Below are 13251 nucleotides of genomic sequence, written 5' to 3' on the forward strand. Positions count from 1 at the left end.
CTAGGCGTGTCTGGGAGGAACCCACAGTCCGCGAGTATCGCGGCAGCTGCTTCCTCCACTCTTGCCGCAGCGGCTGCAGCTACGGAAGATGTTTGGGGTCCTGCTCTTGCTCCTCCTTTTCCCCCTTCTCCTGTACATCGCTGCACCCCAAATCAGGTCTGTGCAAATGTATTGCCTTCTCTTGAAAAGTCTTCTGGGGGACAGTAATCCTCACCAAAGCTCTGTGCTTTAAAAGAAGCAAAAGGAAAGTTCCCTGGGGGGCTCCAAGTAGGCCGAGGCCGGGAGTTCGGTTGGTCCGAGGAAGTCCAGAGGTCCTGGATGCCCAGGCGGGGCAGGGGGCGGGGACGGGACCAGAAGACCGCAGGCGGTGCGAAAGGCTGCAATCCGGAGCACCCTGCTTTGTTTCTCCTGGCCCCTTTTTCCGTCCAAGCAGCCGCTACTTCCGGCTGCAGAGAACCCCGAGTGCAAGGCAACCGCAAGTACTTGAATTTGTAGCTTTGGGGGATTCAGACCTCGAGGCTGTTTTTCCCTTAGCACTCACGCCTTGAGCCAGCCCTAACTTTCTGCTTTCAGCTTTTGAGGTGCAATGGAGTGATCCTACTTTTTGCTTTCGGAAACAGTCCTTCGAAGGGAATCGTGATAACCGCAGTTCCATTCCTTGCTCTCTTGTCACTGTTAGATTCACTCTCCCTCTGAGCAGATGTTGTAAAGGAGAGAAATGAAAGGATCTCATCACGAGCCCCAGCCTGCCTTCGGAGCATGAGTATCCGATCTGAATCATGCCCTGGGGTTTGGGGGTGAGGTGAAGAGGATGAGTATCTTACCAAGTGACACATCAGCCAAGGGCTGGCTGAGTGCCCCAGTGAATCAGCAGCGAGCTGCACAACAGGCAGCCTGCTGTTTCGTTCTGAGTAAGTCACCAGTAGTGACGTGGACGAATGACTGAAGAGAGACTCTCCTGCAGACACTGTACTCCCTCTAACACTCTTTCTGTTGTGTTTTTCCTCCCCACCACAAGATCCTCTTAACCACATAGACTCTCAAAGAACTTTGAGCCTGAAGTGAAAATAGTGCTCAAACCTCAGCAAGATTTATTAACTTTAATAATAACTAGCTACTAATCAAGGCCATAAAGTTCCATATTGACATAAGTGAGCCAGGTCTTGTTTCTTCTAGGATGATTCTTGTGATTTCTCAGACCTATTGAAGAACTGAAAGTGGCAAATCAAACTGGTTATGCAAGAATGTGACCCTCCAAGGGTCATATTCCTTGCCACATAGCCAGGTTATGGTAGCAAGGCAGAGCTGGACTTTGATAATTGATTGGCTCTTTCATTCCTGCTGGCTAAGGTGAAGAAAGAACTGAGTATAGATCCTGATATGTTGTCACTCCTGAAGCAAAAGCTGAAAGTTGTCACTCCCGACGCATCTGAGGTGAAAGATACTGTTTGGTGGGCACCATGAGGTAGTTTGCTTCTTTATTGGCCTGTTTACACTAAGCAGGTAGCTCTCATGGCTTGGAATTTGCAATTACAAGTTCAATGAAAAAGGCTATATCAGGTCTATAGAAGAACTGAATCTGGCGAATCAAATACTCATCCAGTTCTCATATTGCAGGGAGCAGTGCTAAGGTTTGCCCTTGTAAAAGAATCACTTTTATCCTTGAGCAAGAACAGAGAACTTTGGAGCAAGAAAATCTTGAGCAAAAGCCATCAATTTTCCTTCTCTTTTCTCTAACCTTCTTAAATCTACAAAAGGACAGCAGAAGGAACCAAGGCAAAACCTCAGTCTTGCGATCTGAAGACATGGGGATTGTAGGAATCTCCAGCTGAGACAATGAGAATGAAGAACTGATGAGCTCTCTCTCCCTATCTGCAGGAAAATGCTGACCAGTGGGATGTGTACATCAACTGTCCAGCTTCCTGGGAAGGTGGCTGTGGTCACTGGAGCCAACACAGGCATTGGAAAGGAGACAGCCAAAGACCTAGCTCAAAGAGGCAAGTTTAATTGCTTCTAATTCCCTCTTACTACCACCGTTTTACCCTCAAAATGATGATGACCCTCCTTATTATTTCCTTCCAGTCTTGGAATTTGAGAACATTCCAAGTGCCCCACTGATTTGCTGGCCCAAACCTGGCATAAATGCTCTATATATAATAGATACTTAATGACTATTACTGATGTAGTTTTCTTCCCTGATTTGCTTGTCAGATACATCTGTTGTGAAATAGTAAAATTCCTACTTAAAAAAAAAGAGAAAATAATATTCAACATCAGTGTTAAGTCTATAATGCCCACCCCAAAACAGCTGACAGTTTTCCTCTTTTATGTATTGGTTGACAGGAGCCCGTGTATATATAGCTTGCCGGGATGTGCAAAAGGGGGAATTAGTGGCCAGAGAGATCCAGAACATGACAGGGAATGAACAGGTGTTGGTGCGGAAATTGGACTTGGCTGATACTAAATCTATTCGAGCCTTTGCTGAGGGCTTCTTAGCAGGTAAGTGTAGAACTAAAGACTGGGTTGTGGGTCTTGCAGTTAACATGGCATACTTACCTAAAAGGAAAAGATCACTTTCCCTCCCTAATACATAGAAATGGTAGATAAAATACAACCAAAAACTTGATTCACAGCTGAACTCATCAGTAACAAAGGGAAATCCTTTGTTAGAGGCAGGAACAAAAAAATGAACTCAAACAGCCATAGCAGTGCATAAGAACTAAAACCAAAAATCCCACAGGAGTGCCTGGACTCAGTATGGGCTTCTAGGTCTGGAAGGCCCTCAAGGAGGCCTCAGGCACTTCACTGCTGGGGAGCTGTATCTGAGAATCCTCCTAAGTTAGGATTCACAAAAAGCCATCTAGTCCTGATGTAGAGGCTTAAAAAAAGCTGGGCCACCAGCTCAGGGATATGACAGAGAGGCTTATCTCTTCAGGACATAGCTGGATAAAGAATCATCTGTAAGAAATTAGAATCTCAAGCTAGTATCACCTCTGGGGTGGGGTGGGCGGAATGTCATTCACACCATCAAATGGGCAAGAATCTCGAGCTGAGAAATTAACATAAAACCCTGCAGTATCACAGCAAAAGCAAACCCAAGAGCACTTTGTAGGCATATCCCCTCATAACCCAGGGATCTAGGCCTCCCAAGGAAAACAACTCATGGGCACTTATAGTCAGAAATCACAAAACACCTGAGAAAATAAACCATAAACCATGAGAGAGAGTTGGCTGATGCAACAAAGGGGTGAAACCAGTATTTCTTTGGGGACCCAAATCCCAGTGGCAGGGGTGCATGCAGAACATCCCTTTTCTCTTGCTTTGGAATCTTCCCAGTCAGTTTGGGAAGTCTTTCTACTGGGAGAGGGAGACAGGACACCTCCCAAAAGCAGTAGGTAGCTCCTGAATTGGAAAGATTGGAAAAGCCATTTGGTAGTGTAAGAAGGAATGCCCTGTAGGATTCATGTAGGATTCAGCTTAAGTCTTACAATGAAAAAAGGGAAAATGGAGGAAAGATTGAAGTTGTACATCCCCATTTTCAAAGCCTGGTTGTGAGGCAGATTTCTAAGGTGTAAGAGCTGTGACTGGCCACTTCTACACTCTATCTTCTCTTCCCTGCAGAGGAAAAGCATCTCCACCTTTTGATCAATAATGCAGGTGTGATGATGTGCCCCTACTCCAAGACAGCAAATGGCTTCGAGATGCAAATGGGAGTCAACCACTTGGGTAAGAAATCTGGTCTCATGCAAAGCTAGAGAAAACCTAAAGTTCTCTTTGGAAAACTCAGAAGTCACATTAAGCCTTGTTTGTGGTGTGATTGGATCTCTGGGCCATAAGCATAGACCATAAGGGAATAATAAATAATTCTGATCCTGCCTGAAAGCTCAGGAATAAATTTGATGTCTGCTTAAGGTTCCATTCACTTTTAATCTGTGATTTAGATTCAGTTTACCTTGGGGTATTTTTGAATAGCCTAATAGGATAAGGGGCTATGTTGCACTTTTGTAGTGACCCTTGTGACCAGCATCAGGTAGAAGCTGCCTGCCCTTAAAGAGTGATGTGAATCGAAATTGGAATGAGATATGACTTCATATTCATATCCACATAAGCCAGACCTGCCTCATAGGAGGATGTCTCATGTCTTTGGCTATTCCTGTTCCCCTAAACCCTCACTGAGTTTGTTCTGTAGTTACACTGATTTAATGAGGTAAAAAATATTATTCCTGAGTTCTCTGCCTTCCATAGCTGAGCCACTAGTCCCTTCATGCACAAATGGGCTGTGAACTTTGTTAATTCTAGTTTTTCTCATAGGTCACTTCCTCCTGACCCATCTGCTACTAGAGAAGCTGAAGGAATCAGCCCCATCTCGGATAGTGAATGTGTCTTCCTTTGCACATCACCTGGGAAGGATCAACTTCCATAACCTGCAGGGTGAGAGATTCTATAATGCAGGTCTGGCCTACTGTCACAGCAAGTTAGCCAACATTCTTTTCACCCAGGAACTGGCCCGGAGGCTAAAAGGTAAGCTTAGAAAATGTGTGGAGACGTGAGTCAGTGGGAAATAGCTAAAAGCCATAGGAATAGAAACTATTTTCCAGAGCCCATCCATGCCTACAACTGGGTATAGTTTTAGCAAGCAGCGCATAACTGAATATTGGAAATGGCTGGCAGGAAAGGTGGAAATTCTGACTTTGAGTCTCAAGGCTTGGTTTTATGGCTTACTAGCTGTGTGATCTGCCTCAAGTTACTTAGCTTTTTTCAAGACTTATTTCCTCATTTGTAAAATGGGACTACTTCACAGTTATTGACATAATTAATTCAGGGCTCACAAGCAAGTCAGGGTTTTTTTCTCATAGTGAGACTGAGTATATGGGAGAGATCTGAACTGGCACTAGATACAGCCATTAGGATGAAACTGGGACTGTGGAGTGGGCTCTCCCTAAGTGAAGAGTCAAACAGAGGAGGGGATTCTCAATCACAAATAAATGGAGGTCCTCAGCACCATCTGCTGTGCATTTCCAATAAAGAGAAAGGAAATCCAGGGTGGACAATTGGAGTTGCTTAGGAGTTGATGCAGGTGGAAATTAAGCTCAAGGAGTCAGACCTAGGAGCTGCATTGTTGGAACAGGGTCATCTGACCACATGAACAGCTGTGGGATGGGGAGGAAGGAAGCTGGTGGTCAGTTCATGACATCCTCAGTTCAGGAGGGATCAGGGAAACTGGACGGTGAAGACCATCCAAAGGGTTGGTCAGGGTGCTAGGGTAGCCTGGAGGTGGGGAGACGGACCCAGCTGTGAGCATGGGATAAAAGCAGAGGCTACACAAGTGAGGAAGCCAGTCAGATACAAAGATTCGTTGGGGAACAGAAGGAAACCTGGCTGTGACAAATGGGTCCCTCATTCGCCCTTTCAGCAATCATGTACTCAGTGCCCATGCTGTTCTATGCACTGGGTCAGGGGCTTGAGGGTGGAGTGGTGAACCAGGCCCGTACAGTCCCTTCCTTGAATTGGTTTACATCCAGGCGGGGAGAGAGATTATTAACAAGAATTTATACAACTGTCACATGTAAAATCACTCTAGTAATTCAGGGGTAATTCTCGCTGTAAAAAGTTCAAATAATATGGAGGCATATGGAGTTACAGGTGAAAAACCCACTTCACTTTTCTTCTACTCCTACTTTTCTTCCCTTAAGAAACCACTGTCAACAACTTGATGTGCACCTGTCCAATCATTTTCTTATGCATCTATATATGTATATATCATGCATAAGGAACTGAAATTCCAACACAATGTCTTGGAGATCTTTCCATGTAGTACGTAGAGATTTACCCCATTCCTTTAGTTGGTTGCATTGTATTTCATAGTATAGATGTGCCTTAGATTTTCCTCATTAGTGTTTACTCATTTCCTTAACAACATCTAGATGAGGGCAAATGAGGGACCCATGCATAGATTGTTTCCTTTTGTTGTTGTCCAGTTACAATTGTGGTAAATGCTATAAAGGGGAAGTACAAGGGCCTATGATGAATTTTGGTGGCAGGGGCCTTTATTCAGCCTGAGGGACGACTTCTCCGAGGAAGTGAGTTGCAAGCTGAGCCCTTGCAGGATGATTAGAAATTAGATGGGTTAAGAGTGGGTGGGTGAGGCCTGTGAAGAGGCCGAGGAACATTCAAGGCAGAAGGAGAAGAAGGCACAAAGGTCCAGGTGTATTTGAGAGATTCAGCAAAGGCCACTGTGGTTAAAATGTAGAAAGCAAGAGGAATAGAGATCTGAGCTACACCAGTGAGGTGGAGAGAGGCGAAATCCTTAGAGGCTACAGCAAGGTGTTAGTGTTTGTTCTAAGAGCAGTGAAAAACCTTTAAAATGAAAGCCTTTCTAAAACAGAGGCAATGGTGGATGCAGCAACTGATTTCTCTAGTCAAGGTGAGAAATGAGAATAGCTTGGACTAGAGTAGTGGAGATGGAGTGGGTACTGGACTTCCTGAGAGATACTTAGGATGGGAAAGCCTCAGGGTTGTTGATTGGATGTGCAGGGTGAGGTGGGGAATTGTCAAGAACTGCTCCCATGTGCCTGCCTGGTTGGCTGTGGAGGGAACGCTGCAGGAACCAGGTTTGGCACTGAGAGTGTGAAGTCAGTTTTGGACCCCCCTGGGCTATGTTACCATGGGTCCTCTAGAGTAGATGTCAAATTGGAAATAGTACAGGTCCACAGTCCTTTATCTGCAATTGTGAAATCCCCAAAGGCCATCAAATTCATTTTTTCAATAAGCTTGGCACCAAAACTCATTTGTCCATGAAACCTCTCTGAGCCTTACCCTGATCCGTGGAAGGGAGGTGTAAAGTCCTGTGAGGAGCGCCTGTGGTACCGTCATGGGAAGGGGCATCCACATGGGTTCAAGTGTTCACTCATATCCTGTGCTCTACTGGGACATTTGGCAACAAGTCCTGCCTTCCCCTCTTTTTCTGGCATCCCCCCACTCCGATTAGGCACTGGCGTTACGACGTATTCTCTACATCCTGGCACAGTCAAATCTGAATTGGTTCGGCACTCATCTTTGATGAAATGCATATGGTGGCTTTTCTCCTACTTCCTCAAGACTCCTGAGCAGGGAGCCCAGACCAGCCTGTACTGTGCCTTAACGGAAGGTCTTGAGACTCTAAGTGGGAATCATTTCAGGTATGAATGTATGTGTTTATGAAGATGGGATTTTATTACCCAAAGGAAATAATTTGGATTTGTGTGGTTTACTGTATCCTTTTTATAAAATACATTGTTATGAGAATTTCCCAGATAGATATAAAAGAAACACCTTCCCCCAAATTGTGAGGGAACTGACAAGCCAAAGAACAACTTGGGAGTCACTGAGAGAGTAAATGAGTTTTATGAAGCGGTTACTTACAGAGCAATGGATAGCATTTGGGCAGAAGTCATCACCCCTTGCCCCTGCCTGATACACTAGTCTTTCACTTTCTTCATGATGTCCTTTGAAGCAAAAAAGGCTTTAATTTTGATGAAGTCTGATACCTGTTTTTTCTTTGGTCACTTGTGCTTTTGTTATCAAGAACCTATTGACCCACCCAAGGTCATAAAAGTTTACTGTCTTTTCTTCTAACCATTTTATAGTTGTAACATTCCATTTAGGTCTATGATCATTTTGAGTTAATTTTTGTATATTGTATGAGATTAGAGTCCATTCTTTTGCATATGGATATTCAGTTGTCCCAGAACCATTTGTTGAAAAGATTTTTTTCCCATTGAATTGTCTTGGTAAATGTATAGTCTACCTTGGGCTGTCATAACAGAGTATCACAGATTGGTGCCTTAAACATCGTAATTTATTTTATCACATTCTGGAGGCTGGAAGTTCAAGATCAAGGTACCGTTAGGGTTAGTTTCTGGGGAGGCCTCTTTCCTGGCTTGCAGAGAGCTGCCTTCTTGCCACGTCCTCATATGGCTTTGCCTCTGTCATGCACCCTCCTGGCGCCTCCTCTTCTAACAAGGACACTGGTCCTGTTGGCTTAAGGCCCTACCCTTATGACTATATTTTTATTAATCTTAATCACCTCCTTAAAAGCCCTGTCTTCAAATAAGTAGCATTGGGTGTTAGGGCTTCAACATACAGATTTTGGGAGACATGATTCTGTCTGTAACAGTAGCCTTATCAAAAATTAGTTGACCATAAATTTAAGGGTACTTCTGCATTTTTAGTTCTGTTCCACTCATTTATGTGTCTCTCCTTGTGCCAACACCACACTATCTTGATTACTGTAGCTTTGCAGGAAGTTTTTAAACTGGTCTTTCATATACACTGATTAATACTTACCAAAATCTCACTGGATATACGTGATTGGGCTGATATATTTAACCACAGTTCAATAGCTCTTAATGTGGTCTTTGAATATATTCTACAGCATGTCATAGCTTACAAGGCACTTATGTCTGTTGTGCCACTTGCTCTTCATCATACTCTTACGAAGAGTATAAGACAGCTCAGTGGAGGCTGCAGAGGTTTACAGAGGACAGATCATTTCCAAAGAGTCATACACAGTCTTCTGGTTCTCAGTGATGATGTTTTGACTCAGAAATGGCAGGTTGTGCTGGTTGCACTTGTTACCTTAAACAGAAGTACTGTACTTTTAAAGCACGTTTTGTAGGTGCCAAGATATTTTTAAGTGGTCTTTAACCAAATTTTCCGGCAGTTAAGAATCATTTGGAGAAACGGTTGAAACAGATTCCTGGCCTCAACCCTAGATACTCTGATTAGGCAGGTTTGGTTTGGGCCTGAGAACTGGCATTTCTAATGAGCTCCCAGATGACGCTCTTGCTGCTGGTCCACAACTCCCATTTTGAGTAGCACTGTCTTAATGGACAGCATTAGGAGATTCCTTCATGTGGTTATTTTACGCTTAGCAATTTGCCTTTTCATCTGCAGAATTTGCTTAGAATTTTCAGCAAGCAGTTCTCTTGAAATAGTATAGTTTAAAAAATTGTTTGGTACCTAACTTCAAGGGTAACAATCCATTTACTCAATCATTTTCCAAGAACCTTTCTTGGAATACCTGCTGTGTACTAGATGCAAAGAATACAAAAATGAGTAAAAATCATCGAAAAGATGTTCTGGGTGGTCACATTTAATGGGGACTTAAAATAATTGTAATTACAGCAGTGAAGAGATAGTATATGAAACACCTCGTACCTTGTTACCATTTCTTTTCTACCATCATCTTTTTCTTTATTGTTTATGAAACTGGCTTTGCTTGTTATTTGAATTTAAAAAGTTATAACCACAGGTAGACCAGAAATAATAAGTTTATTTGTTTTACCACTCCAAGCATCTGTGACCAATAGCAAGATCTGTACAGGTCCTGAATGGGCAAGATGGACATACACAGATGTCAGGCAGGCCCTAATATTACAGTTAAATATGTACATATGAAGAGGAATACAAATTACAAAGACTAAATGATATGCATTATGTATCAATAGAACATTCTGATCAGAGATGGTCTAGTGAGGAGATCGAAAGTAGTAATTACATTTTCTCTGGGTTAAAGATTGAACAATGAAAAGACAGGACAAACACTGGTCCTACCAGACAGGGAAGCGCCTAGAGGACTATCATTCCTGGGTTGTTTTTCTGTTATATTTCTTACCCAGGGTAGGGAACAGACTCCATTCTTAACCCTGTGCTTTAAGCTTCTCTTTTTCCCTTCTAGTGACTGCCATGTTGCATGGGTCTCTGCCAAGGGTCGTAATAAGACTGTAGCAAGGCGCCTATGGGACGTCAGCTGTGACCTGCTGGGCATCCCTGTGGATTGACAGGTAGTGGCAGTTGGACCCAAGAGAAGCCTGCAACAGACTACTTGGTATTCCCTCCCAAAATGAGTCTCCTTCAGGATGGACAAAACTTTGAGCACAAAGAGAGCAAACCTTCCTTCTTGATATCTGATAAACGCCTAGTGTACACTGTCAGATTGATCTAAACACCTTGCATTTATTTGTCCAGATTTACTTTGCTCCTATTACTACCAGAGTTCCTAGAGATATCATAGGATAAGAAGACCCTCATATGACCTACAAGCACTTATCTCCCTTCTGAAACCTACTACCTAGGAGAATCTAAGCGGTGGCAGGGTTAATTTATGGCAGTTTGGACTGGTTTCTACCCTCTTTGTTGACAACCAACCAGCCTTCCCTTCAAGAGGGCTACACTGCAGCTGTCTTATAGGGCTTATCCCTCACCTCTTCAGAAAACCATCACAGCATCTGTGTCTGGATTCTTTCAGGAAACTCGTAACTGAATCTGGATTATGACACTGCATTGTCTCTGACAGCCAAAACCCACTGCTGTTAAGATACTTTCGCATGTCTAGACTGTGGAAGAGCTTCCTTTCCTAAGGCATTTGTGGTGCTTGGGGCATGGCAGAAATTTGGGGGAAGGGAGAAATAAAAATCAAGTTTAAACTGTCATTTCCTGCTGCCTCAAGCCAGCAAGGGGTAGTGCAAGGAGCAGTATGGGAAGGTAGGCCACGCGAGTTACTAACCCCAGGCCACAGAGGCCTCCTTTTCATGCCTTAGTTTCTCTTAGAACAGAAGGGAAAGGCAATTTGGTGATTGTCACTGATTATATCTTTGTGTGTGTTTTTGTGTATTTATGCAGTTGGCAGTATTTTCACAAAATTCAAAATAGCCACAAAGAAACAGTATTAAACAGGACCCTGGTGCAGGTAAATGGTTAGAGATGGAGTTAAACCAGTGTCATCTAGTCTTCAATACAAATAAGGAGAGCTATGAAGGGAAGCAAGCTCTGTATGGGTTGATAACTACCCACCAAGAAGCATATGGGTACCGGGGAAAGAGTCCAAAAAAGAAGAATCCTGGAAGATAATGCATGCAGTGAAAGCATAGTTAAGAACTAAAAACAAAACAAAAAAACAGCTAAAGAGGGTAATAGTGACTTACAGAAGAATTGAGAGTGAACCACCTGAGTTAGCAAGACTGCTAGGGCACTATTTTAACAAGCATCCATCAACCAATTTTGCAGAAAAAAAACCCAGAATAAAACCAGTTCTTTATTCAGCAAAATTATCTTAAGGACTGATATTGGTAAGTACAGTTGATGTAATAATCTTTTGGGGGCATTTCCTTACATTATCTTGACAAGATTAAAATGTCTTTATTTGCTAAAAATCTACATTTTATTTGGGGGATTTTTACCAAGAGTAATGTTGCCAAAGGAAGGATGGAATTGGTAATGTTCCCATCACTTGTTTGGAGTATGTTGTTGTAATAGAGTTTGTGATTTTTCTTCGACTGACAATGAATGATGTTCACTTTCATGGGGAAAAGAGGTATAGGACTACAGTCCTCTCATATTAGTAAATTAATCTTTTATTGAACTTGTTTTGACCTTTAATTAAACTATAAATTTAGAAATGGTCATTTTACAGAAAAGTTGAAGTTTTTATAATGGTGCAGTAAAATAACTGAATTAATATTTTAATTATATGGAATTGTCAATGACAAAAATGTTGATGTATTTACCAGAATAAAAATTGTAATTAAACAAAAGTTTATACAGTCAGCAGACTAAAACAATTGAATGAAAGTTTAATTATAGTCAAAAGAAGAAAACACTTGATTTAGTTATGCAATCATTTTTCACTCTAAGGATAATTTGTCCCAGAGTCTAGCCACAGCCAGTTTCCCTTCAAATGCCATTAACTTCAGTTGTGTGATAATTTGTTTATGCAATCACCCATTTCTACTTAAGCTTTTATGATACTATTCAAAGATCACTTTTTCCATCCCAGGCTATTTGTTCTCTCTCCTTATTGTATCTGCCCCTTCTGTGTCACAGTGCTATGGACTTACCACAGGTATGCTGCCACTAGCAACATCAGATTTTGCTATCTAGCTCAATGAATATTAGGAGCTTGTCTTGCCAATGGGTTTCAGTTTGCCATGGATTCAATGTGACCAAAGAAATCGACAGCAAAACGTCCTTGGGGTGAAAAGGTATACTCAACTTTATTTCCAGGTGGCAGGTCAGTCATTAAAATCCCATTCACTCAGAGCAAGTCTGCATGCAGCAAGCCAGTCTCTGCCTCTGGGCCCCTCTGTCCTCACAGCCATCCCGCACAGCCATCCTCTGGGCCTCTGTCCTCAGCGCTGCCCCCACTCCAGCTTCTGCTCTGCTCTCCTGCAGCCTTGCAGCCCTGCCACCGTGGCAGGCGCAGAGCACTGGGCGGAGCTCTTTATATAGAGTCAATAGCCATGTATTGCCCACAGGTGTGCAGTGAGCTAGTCAACCAGGGCCAGGTGAGAATCCTGGCCACAGGAACTCTCATTTTATCCACACTGCAGGGTTCTGTCCTCTCAATCCATGTGCCCTTAAGTCCTCTGCGATGGTCCCTGTGCAAGGAAGCTTGAACATTGTTCTCCAGCCTCTCCAGCAAAAAGTCTTGCAGACACACAGGCCAGACTCGTGGCTCTGTCTCTGACCTCTGCCTCTTTGGTCTTAATGGCTGGAACTGCCGCACAGGTTTCAGTTGTTGCCATAGCTCCATCCTATTTGGCTTCCCGTCTAATTTCCTTCCATCTACTCCTACCCATATCAAATCAACCCACATCTGGGTCCTCATAACCCTCATGGGGCCCCTCAAATTCCCCTTGTGAGTAACAGGTCTTATTTCTTTCTGGGTTCTCATTGCTTCAGCTACTGTATGTGTCACCTTGCATTTTGTTACTGCTGCCTCAAGGCGGGCTGCACTGTCAGGAAAGACAGCTTCCCATCTCTGATCCCAACAGAACAATTCCATCCACCCCTAAGTCCCACAGCCACCGGCTCAGCCTGAGTATAGGGGCGGACCATAGAGTGCTCCAGGACCTGGGGAGGGGGCTGCTCCTCTCCTTGGGGAACTTTTGGCTGCTGGGTCTTTATTTTCTTTACAACCACTGGCGTGCTTTCAATACAGGAGGCACCAGTGCCTCCGGCACCAGCCCTTCGTCCTTCCCCAGCTCCTCCATTTCTGGGACTGGTGGCACCTTTCTCTCCACTCCCCCAAGTGCCTCCTCTGTGCCTCACAACAGTGCCAGCTCAGTCTTCAGAAGGTCTCTTACCTTCACCTCAATGCTCCCCAGCTGACGTTCTCATGCCACCTCCGCTTCCCTCAGGAGTTCATCTTTTTCCTTGATGGCCTCTTCCTCCTTCAGAACACCTGGCAGCACTGCCATCTTGTCTCCAATG

General features: G+C 43.6%; 1 protein-coding gene across 2 annotated transcripts; it reads left to right on the top strand.

Moving 5' to 3' along the window:
• Window positions 1-11441, top strand: RDH11 (retinol dehydrogenase 11). 2 transcript variants are annotated; one of them, XM_017681007.3, is made up of 7 exons: window positions 1-156; window positions 1879-1997; window positions 2344-2499; window positions 3622-3726; window positions 4312-4521; window positions 6989-7178; window positions 9719-11441. In XM_017681007.3, exons 1-7 carry the CDS (start codon window positions 89-91, stop codon window positions 9819-9821), a joined length of 951 nt encoding a protein of 316 aa, XP_017536496.2. In that variant the 5' UTR covers window positions 1-88; the 3' UTR covers window positions 9822-11441. The 2 variants fall into 2 exon arrangements, with proteins under 2 accessions (XP_017536496.2, XP_017536497.2); XM_017681008.3 differs by having other exon boundaries at window positions 4312-4431.
• The last annotated feature ends 1810 nt before the right edge of the window (window positions 11442-13251 follow it).

This window comes from Manis javanica, chromosome 8, assembly GCF_040802235.1.
Source record: "Manis javanica isolate MJ-LG chromosome 8, MJ_LKY, whole genome shotgun sequence".
In the NCBI taxonomy this organism is placed as follows: domain Eukaryota; kingdom Metazoa; phylum Chordata; class Mammalia; order Pholidota; family Manidae; genus Manis; species Manis javanica.

Bases quoted from the DNA above. Each gene is read 5' to 3' on its own strand.
- RDH11 (XM_017681007.3), top strand. From the start codon at position 89: ATGTTTGGGGTCCTGCTCTTGCTCCTCCTTTTCCCCCTTCTCCTGTAC. The intron at 1,998-2,343 runs GCAAGTTTAATT...ATTGGTTGACAG, and splicing joins CAAAGACCTAGCTCAAAGAG to GAGCCCGTGTATATATAGCT. The intron at 2,500-3,621 runs GTAAGTGTAGAA...TCTTCCCTGCAG, and splicing joins TGCTGAGGGCTTCTTAGCAG to AGGAAAAGCATCTCCACCTT.